Source organism: Geotrypetes seraphini, chromosome 5, assembly GCF_902459505.1.
Source record: "Geotrypetes seraphini chromosome 5, aGeoSer1.1, whole genome shotgun sequence".
NCBI classification, from domain to species: Eukaryota; Metazoa; Chordata; class Amphibia; order Gymnophiona; family Dermophiidae; genus Geotrypetes; species Geotrypetes seraphini.
This window is the reverse complement of record NC_047088.1, coordinates 173,757,449-173,777,553: the sequence shown is the minus strand read 5'-3', so window position 1 is coordinate 173,777,553 and position 20,105 is coordinate 173,757,449. Positions and strand designations below refer to the sequence as shown.

Below are 20,105 nucleotides of genomic sequence, written 5' to 3'. Positions count from 1 at the left end.
GGATGCATCTGTTGTTAATATCTTTTGATGTGGGGGAACATGATATAGCAAGCCTCTGGAGAGGTTGGTTGGCATGAGCCACCACTACAGAGACTGACGGAGAAGAGAGGTGATGGGAGAGTGGATCTGTAGCCTGAGACCATTGCAAGGCAAAAGTCCATTAGGAATCCCTGAGATAAATATGGGAATATGGGATAACATGTATTGTGGATGCCAAATGTCCTAATAGATTTGCCATGCTGTGATGGTTTGGTGAGTAGACGCCTGGTTGTAAAGGCGAATTAGAGTGTTGAGTGTCTGTTGAGGGAGGTAGGAACAAGTTTGAATTGTATCCAGCAACGCTCCTATTAATTCCAGGAACTGATTTGGTTGGAGATAGGATTCTGTTAGTTGACTGCAAATTCTGTTAGTTGACTGCAAATTCTAAAAGCTCTAGTATACATATGGTTGAGTTCATTGCTATCTGAGCAGCTGGAGGTGAAGATGCCTTTATTAACCAGTTGTCCAGATAAGGGAATGCATGAAAGTCGTAAGAGCGGAGTGTTGCAGCTACTACAGCTAAACACTCTGGATGTTGATGCTAGGCCAAAGGGTAGCATCCTATATTGGAGATGATATGTTACTATCTGAAAGCAAAGTTACTTTCTATAGGCTGGAAGAATGGGGATATATAGTATATAGGGAGTCTAATGTTTGTGATGTCCAGAAATAAGCAGAGGTATTGTGAAATGAAAATTTCAGACAATCTTTAGGGATTTGGTCAAAGTCCAAGGCATCAAGCAACTCAGCTCTTGGCTCAGATTCCATGTTGACTGTTAGTGCCTGCCTCATCTGGTGAATAAATTCTGTAAATGATGAGACTTTCTGGCATAGATCTTCTAGATGGTGGAGGGGAGGGATCCGAAGAAATACTATAGGACTCTGGGGCAGAGCGCTCTAGATCAGAGTAAGTTGGATCTGAAAGATCTAAGTCAAAGTCAGTCCTCTTGGGAGGTGAGGTACATATGGAGCAGTGGTCTTTAGATTAAGAATGACGTCGATGAGAAGACCTGTGGCTCCTATGCCTGGAGGAACTATCAATGCCGATCAGATGTGGAGTGAGAAGAAGTACTTTAGCATCGAGGCAAACAAGTGTGAGTAGTATGATGCCTTTGAGTTAATAGGCTTGGTACCAGAGTCCTTTATAGAGCGATGCTCAGGCTAGGTCAGTACCAATGGAGCCGAGGGAGAAACAGGGCCTGGTTGCATTTGCAGCATAAGTGCCAGCTACCTTTAAAGCAGCTCTTTAATTTGCTCCTGTAAAGGTTGTACCGATACCATAGATGTTGTCAATACAGCTGGTGCTGCAGTGCGTTGAGGTGTTGGTGACCTCGATGAAGAGGCACACCTATGAGGAGACACTAACTGCAGAGAAAGAGGTCTTGACTTCTTATGTCGACGTATGGCATGCATTGACTTACTTGATGCTTGAAAAGACGCTGATATATGTGTAGAGTGTGAAGTATGAGAACATTTCTTAGCATTTTTAGGAGGTGAAGAAACTGATGGTAGGGAAACTGGTTATACAACTAGATTTGAAAACACAAAAGTCCTGGAGAAAGAAGACTGTTAGTGTCCGAGAAGAATCAAAGAGGCAATAGAAAATGCAAGACAGGCAAACAGAAGTACACCTCGCCTTGGGATATATGCAGACAAACAGAAAGGCAAGGATCGAGTCCTTATTGAAAACAAGTGGTCCCAATCAGGATCCCAGGTTTGGTGTGTAACAAACGCCTTCCTAAGGGGACACTTAGCCAGTAGTCACCAAGTACAACACACATTGCCATTTGCTCACCAAAGAGTGTACTGTACTCAGTAAGTACTGGATAATTTTCCTCTGAGGAAGGCGTTTGTTACACATCGAAACTAGGATCCAGGTTGGGACCAATAGAAATTGCAAGACACCCCAATAGCTTCAATGCAGATACAGGGCTCTCCATAAACAAAGCATAGCAACCTCTCATCTGGCTGCCCTCTCCTGCTCGGTGATTTGCGGTCAGAAAATACGGCGAATGACTAGGACCGCAAATTCACAGGGGCGCACTGTATATCTAAAGATATATTGCAGACCTCACAGCATACCCTGAAGAAAGCAACAGCATGAAGGCTGAAACGTCAATTCTTTCTACTCAGACACTGCAAGATCCGGAAAACTGCTACAATTAAGACAAAGTATATTGAGTATCTGCCTGAGCCCGAGTATTCTTTTGGAACTGGTTCTATGGCTTGAATATCCAGTAAACTGTTTAACGTTGCCTGGACTTGGACTGCCCAATCTGGTTGACCTGCAGGAGAATCCACGAACCAGTCAGCCAGAGGGTACACAAACTCTAACTTGTAATCTTCTCTGACAATATCCAAGACCCAAAGATCTGTTGTTATGCTTTTCCAGGCCTCCAGAAAGTCCGAGAGCCGACCCTAAATTTTCTGGAGGCCTGGTGTCATTGAGGCTTCTTGGCTGCCATTGTGGCCTGGGAACTTGTATTTTGAATTTTCTGGCTTCTGGAATATCTTGTCTGGAACCCTGATAGGTTCTCTGAGACGAGCCTCCTGAGGCATACTTGCAAAAATGTTGGGACCCCCAAAAGGAACTGGCTTCTAGTCCCTAAAGGTTTGCTTTCTGGTAAAAATTGGGACGACAATCTTGCACACTGGCCATAATGTGCCAAAAAGCATCTGTCCCTTGAAGGGGAGCCTGCTAAGCGTAATCTTGGAGGTTGAATTGCTTGCCCATTGTTTGACTCACAACATGAGTCGGGTAGAAGAGTATGTGGAGACTGTCGCCATGACTCTAATTATATCATAAAGTACATCAGCCATATAGTCTATCCCTGCCAGCATGAGCTGAGGTAATGGCTCAGCTGCAGTCATGTCCAGAGTTCGCAGCCATGAATGACAGGTGCCTGCTATGAAAGAAGCAGCTGACGCCTAGGGCCAGGGTCTCAAACTGGCCCTAGGACAATACTCATTCTGTGATCCTGTGTATCTTTCAGCACAACTCCTCCCTCACTGGTAAGGACTTGCATTTAGTTACCTGTGTCACCAGGGAGTCTACCTTTGGCATAGCAAACATTTGCTGGAACTCTTGATCCAGAAGATACAGCCTAGTCATGGCTTTAAACCCTTTGAGGGAGCCTTCTAGGACCTCCCAGAGGTCTATAACCAGGAATTTCATGTCTGTGTGCCACGGAAAGGATGTGGGTTGAGATCAGATTCACTCAAAAGAGAACACAGAAGATTGGGGCTTAGGCGGATCAATCTTGATCTCACAAAGAGACTCAGTAGTGATGTCTGGCAGGACTGAAGACTTGAACAGCTGCCATATGGACGGATCCTCTCCCAGGAATTGATCCTGATCCTCAACATAGAACGCCAAATCTCTTATCATGGAGGCCTCACTTTGAGACAGTAAGGGGATCAAGACTGAACCTTCATCCCCTGAATCCCTGTCCGATCAGAGTCAGGGAGGAGCTCCACTCCCATAGAAGTAGCACCCTGAAAATTTAGGCCATGTGCATGTATCTGCCAGAGCAGATTAATGAACTCTGGGGTACTGACCTTAGTAGGTAACTCTCCTTCCCCTTTTGAAAGGAAGAGATGCCTCTGCTTTGGCTGCAGAGCATCTGTGCCAGTTTGGTACGTTGTGCTACTGTTCCAGGGCTTCTGGAGAAATTTTAATTCCCTTAACAGGCTTAAAAGCCAAGTGGAAGCTAAACTTGAAGTTCCCGCCTCCCCGCTTCACTCGACACGGCACGTGGGCACGTGGCTCAAAGGCGTTCTTCCGCCACCCATCCTTCGCAAACAAGGCATGATATAGGGGTATTAGAATAATAGAACTCCAACCCTGGCACTTTAGAAGCAAAATGAGCTGTTTTGGAGCAGTTTGAGAACTTGGGAAAAAATGTTTGGAAAAATCCAAGATAACTGCTGCTGGTGAATTCTAATGCTAAAAAAACAACTTAAAATCACCTTAGGGATGACCAAAAACCTCAAAAAAACCAGGAGTTTAGAGGAGGGGAACCAAGGCCTGAGCTGTAAAAACAATTAAACAGCTTTTGAAGAACCCCCCTCCCTCCCCAATTTTTCCCACAGGCTGTCACAGCCTTACTCAGACCATGTGTTGGAGAAATAGTGCTGCTGCTGACCACTTCAGCTCCTTTTAGGTGTGTCTATTCTAGGAGAAGCCCTCTGCTTTTAGTCACTCAGCCACTTCTCTGGGAGTCTGAACCTCAACCCCCCCCAGACCTCTCATGAAAGAGGGTGGTGAGGTGAGATGAAACGCAGCCAGCCCCATGAGCGCCTCAAAGGAACGCTATTAGCACCTAAACAACCTGCATTGCAGCCCCTGACCAAGTCAAAGGGGTGAACAAACCCTGAGATCCACTAATCTTCAGCAGGCTGGCTGAAACAAGTCCCCGAAGGATACACCTGCCAACTATTCATGAGAATGGAGAGAGTACCCTAAGATTCAGCATACCATTCCTATTGTACTGGAAAGGGGCATCATCATCTCCTTTTTTTCTGCTGGTTACAGCTTTTTCAATGCAGCCAAAAATTGTTCCGGCCTTTGCCACTGCCTTGTCACATTGTTTTACTACCTTGAGGTCCTTAGAAACTATATCACCGCCTCTCTCCTGGTCCTTGCACATCAGCCTCTCACCTTCTATTGCATATAGCTCCTTTGAATCTCTGCACCTCAAATACATCACCCTATATTTCTTCACATTAAAGCTTAACTGCCAAGCATTAGCCTAAACGTTTAATTTATGTAGGTCACATCTTATGCATTCTACTCCCTTCAGGGTGTCAACTTTTGCCAATAAATTGAACAGAATCAGCCCCAAGACAGATCTCAGAGGCACTCTACTACTCATCTTTTTTTCTTTCTTCCGAGCAAATTCCAAAACCCTCTGCCATCTATCAGTCAGTAACTCTTTGATCCAATTAATCACCTTGTGTTCTATCCTTAAGCCACTCAGTTTATTTGTGAACTTCCTAAGAGGAATAGTATAAAATGCTTTGCTGAAATCTAAATAGACCATGTCCAGTACATGCCCTCGATCTGGCTGTTTCGTCACCTAAAGAAATCAGATTTGTTTGACATGATTTGAGTTTGGTTGCCTCGGATCTTGTAACTCATTGGATTTAGAAAGTTAACTATCCTTTCAGCACTGTCTTCATTACCATTCCCACCATCTTGTGTGTTGGGTCCATCTACATTGGCTCCTCAGCCCAGTTTTTGAATGCATCTGTGGTGAGAACAATTTGTGCAGGATGAATTTGAAAACAAATTGCATTCTCTAGGAGAGGGAGTCCATGAAATGTACGATGATACAGACTATATCCCAAGTCCCGTGTGAATGCAAGGCTTTATTGGGCTTGTCTAATTCAGAGACACGCCAAGGGTATTCCGTGTACTATTGGAACCATATTGCCCCATATAGCTATCTCCTGACTTATTAAAATCGCCTGCACCACAGATACCAGCATGCTGTTTCTTTCCAATGGAAAAAAACCTTTCTCCTGAGTTATGTCTAATAGAGGTGATGAGCTCAAGTGGGATTTGGATCATTTATGATGAAAACTAATGACTCTCATAGATGGACATGTGTATGGATCTCTGAGTTCCTTTCATAGACTGGATTCTTAACAAACCAATTGTCCAGACCAAGAAATGTACGGACACCCAGTTTGCTAAGATGCATGGCTACCATGGCTAGACATTTTGTAAAAACATGCAGTGCTGAAGCTATGTCAAATGGCAAAACCTGATATTGGTAGTGATGGTTCTTTATTACAAACCTGAGATACTTCTGGTGACTGAGCTGTACCTCTGGGTGGGTGTATGCTTCTTTTACGTCCAGAGAACATAACCAGTCTCCCTTCAGAAGAAAGAAAATTAAGATGCTTAGGGAAACCAACTTCAACTTTTCTCAGACCAGAAATCTGTTCAAGGCCCTTAGTATATGTCTTTTATAAAATTACAATATGGATTATGCACATAAAAGTATGTGTAACGACAAGAAAGCACTTGCTGACAATGCGCATACTTTTATTCAACTCGTGTAAGCATGTTTGAGGCATAGGTTGGACAGAACATAGGAAGTCACAAAACATACATGTAAGCTATGACAAACTTCAGCTGCGTACATTTATACCTGCTCCCTCCTAGAAGAAGAGGGTGGGTCACAGGAGTACAATAAGAGGGAGCTGAACATCTCATAGTGCTTTTTTATTAGAGAAATTGCATTTCTTAGATCTTATGTCCAAAGAGATTCTCTTTATGGCATGTGTGGCATGCCCGCAAGTTTTTTCTGCATGCTATAATAGAGGTGTAAGCTCAAAACCATGAGTGTGTGAGCTTGATAAGCTATAGCAGACATTCTTGATGCCGTATCAAAGGTAAATCAGATTATGTGCTTTCCACGCGTCTTCCCCTTGCCCACTAGTGACTTGAGCTCAGCAGACTTTTTCTGAGGGAGAAAAATCTGTAAATTCTTCAGTCTTAGACTAAGTATCTTGCATATGCTGGCTCATGAAGAGTTAGAAGGTGTTATGCAGGGTAAGAACATAGCATTCTGAAAAAACTTTCTCCTATGAGAATCCAATATTTGAGTATCTTTCTCAGAGGGTACCAAACATCTTTTGAGAGTAGACCCATCTACCACAAAGTGATGAAGTTGTTGCTTTTTGAATCAAGGTGCCTTCCTCCTAGGCACATGGAGTCCTCCTCTGTCTCTATCTTAGCACCATTCCATTTATTTTCTTAAAATTTGGAAGAGAAAGTCTTCTGGTAGAGAGTTGCTTCTTTCCTGTTGAAAAAGTGAAATTATTTACCTATAGCAAGTGTTCTCCCGAGGATAAGCAGGCCAAATATTCTCACAGCCGGTGACGTCATTCAATGGAGCCTCAAGTGGATGCTTGTTAGTAAAAATTTATTGTATTGCTGCACCGTGCATATGCAGACCCCTTCCTACCCTTATATAATAGCTCAAAGAATACAACTCTAAGGGAAGGTGGAAGGGTAAGTGAGAATATTTGATCTGCTGTCCTTGGAGAACATATGTTACAGGTAAGTAACATCACTTTCTCTGAAGACAAGCAGGCTTTTATATTCTCACAGCTTGGAATACCTAGCTACCCGGCTCACTGAAAACAACACTAGGACAATAGGGATTTGAAATGCCGAGGCCTTTAAACTAATTAACTTGAAACAAAAAACAAGCTAATTGTAAAGGTGTGGCCTGGAACAGAATAAAATGAGGATTAGTGGGGTGCAGTTAGATTCTAGACACCAAACAAATTCTGCAGGAAAGTCTGACCAAACCGGCTGTCTCGTTGGAAGTTTTGCTCAATGCAGTAATGAGATGTGAATGTGTGGACAGATGACCACATTGCAGATTTGCAAATCTCCTCTATGGAGACTGACCTCAAGTGGGCTACTGACATTGTTATGGTTCAGACATATGAGCCTTGACATAACCCTGTAGACTACAGTCAGCCCAGCTTGGGTATAAGTTAAGGAGATGCAATCTGCTAGTCAATTAGAAACTGTGTGTTTGCTGAATGCTACCCCATCTGGTTAGGGTCCATGGAAATAAAAAGCTGGATGGACTGTCTATGCGCTTTAGTCCTTTCCAGATAGAAGGCTAAGGTTTGCCTGTAGTATAAAGTATGTAGTACACTCTTGCTAGGATGAGCATGAGACTTCAGAAAAAAAATGCTGGCAGAACAATTGACTGATTAAGATGGAACTCCAGTATGACCTTAGGAAGAAAGTTAGGGTGCACAAAGGAAGTTAGGGTTCTATTGTGATGAAATGTAATGTGAGGTGGTTAGCTATTAGGGTCTTAAACTCGCTGAGAATGACTGCTACCAGAAATACAAATACTTCGGATGACAGGAATTCAGATGAAAGGAATCAAGCGGTTCAAAAAGGATCTTTCATCAGTTGGGTGAGAACCATATTGAGATACCATGACATAAGTAGAGGCTGTAGAGAGATGTACAGAGGCTGTACAGAGATGGGTTTACCCTTACCCCTGACATGAAGATGGTAAGCACTGATTGCACTGAGATGTATCCATACGTTGGTTTTTAAATCAGACTCAGAATAATGCAGGAGGTATTCAAGCAGTTTTTGTGCAGGGCATATGAGATGGGATCTAGTGTTTTGCCCTCTTCCACTTAAAAAAATAACATCTGTTAGTGGAATCTTTCCTGGAAGCAAGCGAGATTCTGAAGACACACTTAGGCAGTTTTAAAGACCAAAATTCTATGCTCTCAACATCTAGGCAGTGAGGGTCAGGGACTGAGGTTTGGGTGCAAAACATACCTCATTCTGTGTGATGAGGTTCGGAAAACACTCTAATCTCCATGGTTCTTCAGAGGACAACTCAAGAAGAAGGGGAAACCAGATCGGCTTTGTCCAATAAAGAACAATTAGGATCATTGTTCCATGATATGCATGTACACAAGGCCTTCCTCCCAATAAAGGAGAAAGGCATCTGCTGCTAGCCTGCTGTGTGATCTGAGCCTGGAACTGAACTGGAGGCCCTTGTTGTTGAGATGAGTGGCAAAAAGATCCACCAAGGGAGTGCCTTATTCTTAGAAGGTCTTGTGGGCCACATCCAAGTTGTGCAACTAGTCAAACAGTTGCAAAAGCCTGCTCCGTCTACCTGCCAGGCATTTGTCCTTCCCTGCAAGGAAGGCAGCTAAGAGAACTATTCCAAATTGTCGGATTTAGATTGGTGATGCCCTAAGTTATACAAAGCTTGGAGGCCCTTTGTTAATAAGTTATACTATATTGTATACTCTAGAAACAATATGGGGAGGGGGGCATAATCAAAATTTTAAAACGTCCAAAAACCTGCCCAAGTTGGCACTTGGACGTCCTAATAGCAGGGACATCTAAGTGCCGTTAATCAAAACAAACTTTCTGGATGTTCAGCGCACTTCTAAGTTGTTGTGCGTCCAGAGCTCAAAGAGGCATGTTGAGAGGTGTGTTATGGGAGGGAATTGGACGGATTTCCACCTGGATGTCCTGAAGCAATAATCAAAGCTTTTCCAGGACATCCTAGGTGGAACTTACACACTGGGACTTAGACCAAAGTAAAACAGGTCTAAGTGCCCCAAAGGTCACCAAACTGACAAGATGACCACTGGAGAGTTTAAGGCATAACCCCACTTTACTCCCCAGTGGTCACAACCCCCTCCCACCACCCAGAGATGGGGGAAAAACAGCACATTGAGGGCTTGCCATCAGCTAATCATGGCAGAGAAATCCGCATCAGCTGAGTCGGTTTCAGGGATTCCTGCCAGCTCAACTGAAGGGGATTCTCCCTGCCAGGATCAGCTGGAGCCCTACACCCCTCCCCCAACATCCCCCCACATTCCTGTACCCTCCCCATCACCTGACACCTCCATCAGGCAACAACCCCCCCACATCACCCAACATGAGGCAACACCCCCCCCTTCACCCAACATGAGGCAATACCACCCCCCATTTCACCAATACCTCCATAACTTCCAATGCAAAATCGGCAGGAGAAAAGCCCACTCCTTCCTGCCTACAGTGTTGTGAATGACAGGCCTTCCTCCTCAAAATGCATCTTGGGATGCAGTAGGGGTGATCCAGGAATGTTTGGGAGATGTGGGAGGGGAGGGAGAAAAGGGGGGGGGGGAAGGTGTGCAGGGCTCCAGCCGATCCTGGCAGGGGGGAATCACCTTCAGCCGAGTTGGCAGGAATCCTCAAAACTGGCTCAGCTGATGGGGATTTCTCTGCCTTGATCAGGACAAGGTAAGTTGGGTACGTCTACAAAACTTGCTTTTTTGTGTTTTTCATGTGGACGTTTTTATTTTTGAAAATGGTCAAATAGAGTAGATGTCCTAAGGACCAAAACTTATACCTAGATCATCTTCAAAAATAAGATACACATCTGGCAGCTTTGAAAATGGACATTTTTTCTCCTGGGTTTGTGGACATCCTGCCCAAAAAATCCAACATTAGACTTATATGTCCTATCGAAAATGCCCCTCCACATAAATGGAATTTTTAAAATAAATTTAGTGTACATTGATATACATATATAATGCTGACAAGATTAGTAATTTGGATCACTTTTATTAATATAAGTAAATATGAACTTATTTGCCAAATCAGAAAACTGATAAACCTGAAAACAGAAAATTTATGCTTAAAAGATTACCTAAATTAATTACGTATTAATCCATTTTAAAACATTTAAATAAGTTTGCAAAAAAGTCACATAAAATTTTCAGAGTCCCCCCCAAATTCTGAACTTTTGTGAGGCCCCTGCAGATTGTGAAGCCCTAAGCTGCAATTTATTTAGCTTATAGGTAAATCTGGCATTGCCATTCCATGAAGTCCGTTGGATTGGAAGACGGCTAACGTTATTCCACTCCACAAGAAAGGATCAAGGATGGAGGCAGCGAACTACAGACCAGTGAGTCTCACATCAATAGTGAGCAAACTAATGGAAACTCTTATCAAACGCCAATTAGATACGATCCTGAATGAGGAGAATCTACGGGATCCCCGTCATCATGGATTTACCAAGGGGAGATCCTGCCAATGGGTAGCACTCTGTATTGGAAATGCAAATTCCCCACCCGAAATCTGAGATACTGACGGGAGGCCGGATGAATGGGAATATGGGTATACGTCTCCTTGAGATCCAGAGAACATAACCAATCCTTCTGATCTCGAAGGGGATATAGGGACGCCAGGGATAACATGCAAAATTTTTCTGACTAAAAATTTGTTGAGAGCCCTGAGATCCAGAATGGGTCGCAGATCGCCCATCTTCTTCAGAACTAGGAAGTAACGGGAGTAAAAACCCCTGTTCTGCTGTTCTAAAGGAACTGGCTCGATGACACGGAGATGAAGCAGAGTTTGAGCTTCCTGAAGAAGAAGGGTGGTCTGGGATGGACTGGAAGGATACTCTCTTGGAGGAAGCTCTGGTGGAACCTGAGTGAAATGAAGAGAGTATCCTTCTCTGATGATTGACAGCACCCAGAGGTCAGATGTAATGGTCTCCCATCGGTGATAAAAAAGATGGAGACGATCTCCTAAGGATGGAAGAGAGGACAGAGACAGAACGATGGAGGTTATGCTCTGTTTTAAACAGTCAAAAAGGCTGCGCAGCCTTAGGTGCAGCAGAAGGCTGAGGTTTCTGTTGCTTCTGTTTCTTGGGAGGTGGTCGATTGTAGGGAGCTGCCCTTGGTGCATAACGCCTCTGGAAAATTGGAGGAGGACGTGAAGGCTTTACAGGAGCTGTTTTAGGCTTTGGTCTGACAATAGAAGCAAAAGACTTCATGTTCAGACAATTTCTTTGTGGCTGCTTTGATAGATTCATCAAAGAGGTCATTGCCTGCACAAGAAATGTTAGCCAAGTGGTCCTGAAGATTAGGGTCCATGTCAATGGTGCAAAGCCAGGTCAGGCGGCGCATTGCTACAGAAAAAGCAGTGGCTCTGGCTGACAATTCAAAGGCATCATAAGAAGACTGGAGAAGATGTAATCTGAATTGTGACAGAGTAGCGATGACTTCTTGAAATTTGAAGTGCTTCTGTGTATCCAAATAGCTGAGAAATTTGGGAAGATCAATGAGGAACTTGAGATAAGTAACAAAATTAAAATTATAATTAAGGACTTTGGAGGACATCATAGCATTTTGGTAAAGGCGACGTCCAAACTTGTCCATAGTTTTCCCTTCCCTTCCAGGAGGAATGGTAGCAGAAACTCTGGAAGGATGGTATCTTTAAGGAGGAGAACTGTGAATTCTCAAATTCTTTGCAATGCAGAGTTTTATACCAGAGTCCAATTTGCCTGGAACAGCAGGAATGGTATAAGGAGTCTCCAGGCAGCGTCTGAGACAAAAGCTTGTGAAGAGGAAGCTTAAGTGACTCTGCAGGAGGTTGAGGAAGATGCATGACTTCGAGATACTCCTTAGAGAATTTAGAACCAGCATCTAATTGAAATTTCAGGTCATCAGCCACCTGGCGAAGAAATGAAGAAAGACAGCTGATCCGCCCAAGGTCCTGCCTCGAGAGGGACTCGGTGACCTCGAAGCGGCCTGGGTCGGAGGTGAAGCCTTACCGGGGAAATGATCAAACAAATATGGAGACTTGGAAGAGGCAACAGAAGCAGCTGAGTCCTTGAAGTCTGGAAGTGGAGACCTCGATCGAGGAGTCGGTGGTCTGGAAGAGCTGGAAGGTGTGGAATGAGGCTTAGATGAAGAAGGACACTCTTTGGAAGAAGAGCTATGCCTGGAGGTGTGCCTTGATGAAGGCCTCGAGGATCGATGCAACTTCGCCCTAGAGATGGAAACAGGCAATGCTACCGGTGACTTAATGGGGTGGGACAGTAGAGTGGGCAGACTTGATGGGCTGTAGCCCTTTTCTGCCGTCATCTTTCTATGTTTCTATGGTGAATGGATAGGGCTAGAAGCTGTAGATCAAAACTCAGTAGGTTTAATGGAGGAATCTTGAAGCACTCCCAAAGACTCTGCTCCTTGTATGGAGTGTGAGGATTCCTGTTGAGGCACTCGCAAAGAATCTACTCCTTGCATAGATGCCAGACCACACACTCGCAAAGACTCTGCTCCCTGCATAGAGTGTGAAGATTCAGCTCGAGGCATAGATAGAGGTTCGACCTCGCGGGAGTCTGAAGATTGCCCAGGCTGGATTAGAGAAGACAGCTTCGGTCCCATTTTGGTTAGCTGAACAAATTGCTTCTCTAACATGGTCTGGAAAGAAGCCGGCAAAGATGGATCCGCGTCTGAAACCGGACCATTTGCTACGGCTATAGATTCCAAAGTGGCAGTGGAAATGTGCTTCGACTTAGTCTTGGAAAGCTTGATGACAACTGCAGGAACTTTCTGCAGAGCTATCTGACCTGAGGATTCAGGGGAAGATACAGCAGGTTTACTCGAGCTGAGAGATGTCCCAAACGAGGAAGGTCTAATGAGGCTCGAGGTCGGAGTCGTGGAAGCAGGAGGACCATCGGTGGAAGGTGGAACCGAGGCTGAGGAGGGTGTGACTGAAGAGTCCATCCCAAAAAGTTTCTCCACTAAAATCCAACGACGTTTATGGGCTCGAGGTTTAAGAGTAGCACAGCGCTCGCAAGAATTCAGATGATGGTCCGGCCCAAGGCACTTGAAGCACCAACAGTGTGGGTCTGTGAGGGAAATTGCACGCTGGCACTGGCTACACTTCTTGAAGCCCGTTGCTGGTCGGGACATAGGAGGAAAGATAGCCGCAGCGAACTCGAAGTCTGCAGGCTGCGGCTGAGCGGCCTGGCCCACTAGTCAAAAGGAGAAAAAAATAGAAACATAGAAATATGACGGCAGAAAAGGGCTATAGCCCATCAAGTCTGCCCACTCTTCTGACCCACCCCATTAAGTCTGAGTGCTAATGACCTAGTTCCTTAACTCTACCCTCGTAGGGATCCCACGTGTATGTCCCATTTATTCTTAAAGTCAAGCACGCTGGTGGCCTTGATCACCTGCATTGGAAGCTTGTTCCAGTGATCTACTACCCTTTCTGTGAAGAAATACTTCCTGGTGTCACCATTAAATTTCCCTCCTCTGAGTTTGAGCGGATGCCCCCTTGTGACAGAGGGTCCTTTGGGAAAGAAGATGTCGTCTTCCACCTCGACACGTCCTGTGATGTATTTAAATGTCTCAATCATGTCCCCCCTTTCCCTGCGTTCCTCTAGAGTGTAGAACTGCAATTTGTTTAGTCTTTCTTCGTACGGGAGACCTTTAAGCCCGGAGATCATCCTAGTGGACATCCGTTGAACCGACTCAACTCTAAGCACGTCTTTATGGTAATGTGGCCTCCAGAATTGCACACAGTATTCCAGATGAGGTCTGACCATGGTTCTGTATAGTGGCATTATGACTTCAGGTTTGCAGCTGATGAAGCTTCTATTGATACATCCCATCATTTGCCTTGCCTTGGATGAGGCCTTCTCTACTTGTTTGGCAGCCTTCATGTCTGAACTGATGATTACTCCCAAGTCTCGTTCTTCTGAAGTCCTAGCTAATGTTTCTCCATTTAAGGTGTAAGTTTTGCATGGATTTCTATTGCCGAGATGCATGACCTTACATTTCTTAGCGTTGAAGCCCAGCTGCCATGTCGAGGACCAGTTTTCCAACGTAAGCAGATCCTGCCGTCATACTATCCTGCCGATTGCTTTCACTTACTATATTATATATTTTGGCGTCATCGGCGAATAGTGTTACTTTACCCTGAAGCCCTCGGGTCAAGTCCCTTATGAATATGTTAAAAAGGAATGGACCCAGGACTGAGCCCTGTGGCACTCCGCTGGTCACATCCGATGTCTCAGAAAGGGTGCCGTTGACCACCACCCTCTGAAGTCTACCACTCAGCCAATCATTAACCCATGCAATTAGTGTCTCACCTAACCCCATCGATTTCATCTTGCTTAACAGTCTACGGTGTGGGACTCTGTCAAAAGCTTTACTGAAATCCAAGTACACTATGTCCGGAGATTCTCCCGAGTCTAGCTTCCCTGTTACCCAATCAAAGAAGCTGATAAGATTGGATTGGCATGACCTACCCTTAGTGAATCCATGTTGACTGGGATCCCTTAGATTCCCCTCTTCCAAAATCGTGTCTAATTTACCTTTAAGTAGTGTTTCCATGAGTTTACACACTATTGATGTGAGACTCACTGGTCTGTAATTTGCAGCCTCTGCTCTGCATCCCTTTTTGTGCAGATGAACAACGTTGGCTGTTTTCCAGTCCAGGGGGACTCTCCCCTTACTTAGGGAGAGATTGAAGAGCATGGCCAACGGTTCTGCCAGTACATCACACAGCTGTCTGAGCACTCTTGGGTGCAATTTGTCTGGTCCCATGGCTTTGCTCACCTTGAGTCTTAACAGTTCGCTGTAAACATCAGCTGGCGTGAATTCAAAATTCTTAAATGGGTCTTCCTTGCTTTGCTTTGCTTCCAGCTGTGGCCCGTACCCTGGTGCCTCGCAGGTATAGACTGAGCAGAAGTAATCATTCAGTAGTCTGGCTTTATCGGAATCTGTTTCCACATAATTCCCGTCTGGCGTTTTAAGGCGTACTATCCCGTTTGTGTTCTTTTTCCTGTCACTAATATACCTGAAGAAGGATTTGTCCCCTTTCTTAATGTTCTTTGCTAGAGTTTCTTCCACTCGAACTTTGGCCTCCCTGACTGCTGTTTTGACCGCTGCAGACCTTGACCTGTATTCGATGTTAGCTTCTTTTTCCCCGGTTCGTTTGTATGAAAGAAACGCTCTTTTCTTCTCCTTGACGAGGTACGAGACCTCATCAGTGAACAATCGGGGTTTCTTTTTCCTTTGTTTATTTGCCGATTTTATGTAGCGGACAGTTGCCTCGTGAAGGATCGATTTTAGGGTTGACCACATGGCTTCCACATTATCAGTTGCTTCTTGGGCCTGCAGCGTCTGTTGGACGAAACCTCCCATGCGTGTAAAGTCAGTGCCCCGGAAATTGAGTACCCTCGTTTTTGTTTGTGATCTAGGGAAGCCTTTCCTAAGGTTGAACCATACCATGTTATGGTCACTGGTGGCCAACGTTTCTCCCACCGAGACGCTTTCTCTTTTTTTTTTTTTAACTGTAAAGAAAGAAAATAACACAGCGATTCGCGAAGAAAATAAACACAAACTGCAGTGAGAGAAGGCACGAAGTAACAAAGTTAAACGCAGAGAGTCAAAGATGGACTTCTCAGCCCTGCTGAAAACCGAGGAGACTCACCCTGCGCTGGGTGGGAAGGCACTTGTGCATGCGCGGTGTGGCTGACTCGAAACTTCTGTTTCTACAAGCAAGTCTGCTTGCGAGGCTGTCCGCATCTGGGCTCCGTGGATGACGTCACCCATATGTGAGAATGGGCTGCCTGCTTGTCCTAGGATAATTCAAGCTATACTGCAGAGACAGAGTAGGACAAAAAGGTGGGGATATTGCCCTATACATAAAAGTGGGAATTGAATCTACCAAAAAGAACACGCTGGAAATGAACAATAAGGTAGAGTCTCTATGGGCCACAAAACCAGGAACAAATGGAACGGATAAGAGATCGGCATCTACTACTGACCTCCAGGAAAGTCCGAAGAGACTGATGGAGAAATGATGGACGAGAATAAATACGAATGCAAGGGAGGCAACACAGTTATCATGGGCCACTTCAATTATCCGAGGATAGATTGGAACCTAGGCAACTCCAGCTGCAGTAGGGAGACCAAGTTCTTGGATACTGTAGGCAAGGTGATGCATGTCGGCAACAAAAATCATATGCACAAATACAGGATGTCCGGTGCTGTACTTGGAGAAAGCCCCCAGGAAAGAGACTTGGGATTACTTGTAGACAAGTCAATGAAGCCGTCCGTGTAATATGTGGCAGCGGCGAAAAGGGCGAACAGAATGCTAGGCATGATTAAGAGGATCACAAACAGATCAGAGAAGTTTATCGTGCCGCTATACTGGGCCATGGTGCGCCCCCACCTGGCTACTGCATCCAACACTGTTGGCTGTACATGAAAAAGGACATAATATTACTCTAAAGGGTCCAGAGAAGAGAGACAAAAATGGTTAAGGGACTGGAGGAGTTGCCATTCAAGATAATGAAGGGAATAGACTTAGAGAAAGAGAAATTGTTCACCCTCTCAAGGTAGAGAGAACGAGAGGGCACTCTAAAGTTAAAAGGGGATAGATTCCGTACAAACGTAAGGAAGTTCTTCTTCACCCAGAGAGTGGTAGAAATCTGGAACGCTCTTCCAGAGGTTGTTATAGGGGAAAGCACTCTCCAGGGATTTAAGACAAAGGTTAGACAAGTTCCTGCTGATCCCGAACGTACGCAGGTAAGCCTAGACTCAATTAGGGCACTGGTCTTTGACCTAAGAGCTGCCGTGTGAGTGGACTGCTGGGCACGATGGATCACTGGCTTGACCCAGCAGCGGCAATTCTTATGTTCTATATTTGTATATATATTTATAAAATTATTACTGTTTCTACTTTGCTGGCTCCTCAGAAGCCCTTAAACACCCTCCCCCCCCAATATTTATATGACCCTAATGTAACCATGCACCAATACCTACTAGCTCAGCACAATAAAGGCTGCTGAGATACCCTCATACTAGCAGGCTTGGAGATCCTATAGGGAACCAAATCAACCAAACCAGCTTCTGGGGATTTTGCTGGTAACAATTCAAAACCAATGATAAAAACAAACGTCTACGGTTTGTGCCCTGTTTATATCTGGTCAGAAAAGCCACTACTGAAAAGACTTCCAAACACAAAATTCAAGTACCAAAATGAGTATGTTCCATCCTATTGTTACCTTATGAATTTTTCTCTACTAGGCAGAAGGAATGGACCCTGCCATTATCAGCTATGCACCATACTCTATTAATAAGGACATTCCAACAGCTAAAGATTCCAGCCAACAGTTTGATTTGACCCAACCGATACAATGAATGTCCAATTTCACATTGGTAAAAGCAGTTCCCACAAATGCACATACAAACTAACGTTGCACATAAATGGGTGGATTAAAAGGATCTATGTAGTATCAAAAAGAAAAAAACAAATCAAAAGATCCCTATATATTCTCTTCATACCTCCTATATGGGAAGACATCTACAGCTCCTGTATCCTACTATATTATTACAAAGCATTACTTCTACCACACAGGAAGTCATTACATGTAAGTTACACTTGTATATGCCTTCATTAATGTTACAGTAGAACTGTACAACTGAAACATATTCCTTTCATTTCGAGAGGATTGAAGACTATAAAGCTGCATGTTGACATGACAATTGTGTCCCAATGACTCTTGGGTCCATACTTCTGTTCTTAATAATGGATCAGTGCTTACAAATACTCACTGGACTATAGAAGTCAGAAGTCAAACTTACACCTGATCATTACATCAAATTGCAGTCATACTGAAGAGCAACAAACAAAACTGCTGTAAAAGTACAAAGAGCAATCCTCTACATAACTATACTAGACCATAACACAAAGAAATAACTATGCAAACAGCGGTAGTAAAACTCCTAATAAAAAGAGCCACCAAACAAAACATACATTTTCCTCTGTCGCTTCCATATAATTATTTCCCATGGTATTCTGTTTCTTTTAAACATGTCAATTGTTTCTTAATAGCATTAACACACATATCGCTTCCAGACAACAACTTCTTCAGTAACCTCCACCGTGGACCCTTATACAGAGCATCTACTCTTCAGTCCCTGCTTTGAAGTCCTTTCTGCCTTAGACCAGGACAGAAAATCAGTTGTGAATTTTCAACTTTATATCTTCACAACTCTACTTTCACCTTAATCTGTCACGATCACTCTTTTTTCTAAAGGAATTAGCTTAGAACTCACCAACAAGTGTAACTACATCTCTCCTGCTTATTTCCGGAGAAAGTGAGATTAATTACCTGTAATGGGGGTTCTCTGTAGACAGCAGAGGAATGTAGTCACACTTACCCTCCCCTCTTTTCCCTCTAACATTTCTATATATATAGTTCAGTTAGGGACAAAACTAAGTATCAAGGGCAGGAGCCACTGAAGGCAGGAGTCCCACATGCTCAGTAAGCCAAAAGCTTACTTCTGCTATGGAAGAGCACTGATACACAGGATCAGTCTAAGGACTTCACCACCAAGTGTTAGTACATTCCTCTGCTGTCTACGGAGAACCCCCATTACAGTGAGTAATCAAACTTTCTGGCCATGTATTTTCTACACTGCTGCTGCTTTTTGGCCAGCTGGCAAAGCTCCTTAGTCTGCTCCTGTGGGAAAGAATCAGTCAAAGATAGTGTAGTGTGAACCAAAGACCTCAAGTACATGTTCATATAGAGGTGACAGGACTGGATGTAGGCAATTTGAATCGAGGTCTGAAAATGAGTCTAAGGTCCTGGCCTCTCTACCTGGGGGAGCTGGGGCATGACTCCTAGCTCATTTGAGTATGAATTCTACTATCAGAGACTGGTGAGAAAGATGGGCCCTCTTGAATCCGGGAGCCTTTTGGATATGGTATTGAGTATCCACCTTCTTTGAGAGTGGGGTCTCCCAATTCCTCGTCAGTCTGTTCATAAGGATAGGGCCAACAGAGAGGATCTTGAGATCTGCACCAAAAATGATGCAAAAAAAGTTATCTTGTAACCTGCAAAGAACATTGGATTAAGTGGGATCACACAAAAAGTCCCAAGCAAAAAGAATCTTTTATTAAAATAAACTCCTGACATGGTCCACATTTTGTTCTCTTATGGGCTACCTCAGCTGTCAGTACTAAAACAATATGCAAATAATAAATAATACCTGGAAGACCAAACAGCTCAAGAAAGTGGGTGAATGATTATGATAGGGTTGTTGTTTGGGTTATCGTGTATAGGTATTGGGAAGCACATTCCCATCTAGTGATTCCTGGGCTCACTCAGTTGTTGGGAGGAGGTGTCCTAAATTTGAAAATGAAAATAATCTCACCTCTTCCTCCTTACATCATTTTCCTGACCCCCTGGTATTTCTTCCCTCCAAGCTGATTCTGTTTTCTGAGAACCCTCTATCATTCTCCTTCTATTTGAATTCTTTAGAAATGTCTCAGCAATGGGCTGCAGGGGAGGAGGATGCAGGGGCAATAGCTACAGTGACAAGTCACTTAGTTTTTTCTGCAGTCTGGCTAAGGTTCTTTAGGAATTTCTTGCCAATGGCTGCAGGTGGGGGGGGGGGGGGGGGGGGTTTGCGGTGGAAGCAATAGCTACATGATGGTGCCTTAGCAAACTTGTATGCTGTTTTTTATTCTGCAGACCATTGACTGCTTAAGCTTCTGGGCTGCAGTTCTCTCATATCACTTTCAATGCCACTCCCAGCTTGCATTAACTTTTCCCTATTAACTTTTCCCTTAGCCTGTTTCCCTCAGAAGCCCTTAGCTACAGAGAGAGTGCCTTAGTAACCTGCTTAGCAGTTATTTTTGTATCAGTTTATGTTGAAATATATTCATTGAATATCAAAGTGCATGCATACAA

At 44.1% G+C, this 20,105-nt stretch overlaps 1 protein-coding gene across 1 annotated transcript in view; it reads right to left on the bottom strand.

The window, feature by feature from the left end:
- BOLL (boule homolog, RNA binding protein) overlaps positions 1 to 20,105 on the bottom strand; it is a 566,072-nt gene that overhangs the window by 60,025 nt on the left and 485,942 nt on the right. The window contains exon 11 of the mRNA XM_033945221.1: positions 5,842 to 5,921. Coding sequence (XP_033801112.1) covers positions 5,842 to 5,921 — 80 coding nt within the window. The remainder of the gene's footprint in view (positions 1 to 5,841; positions 5,922 to 20,105) is intronic.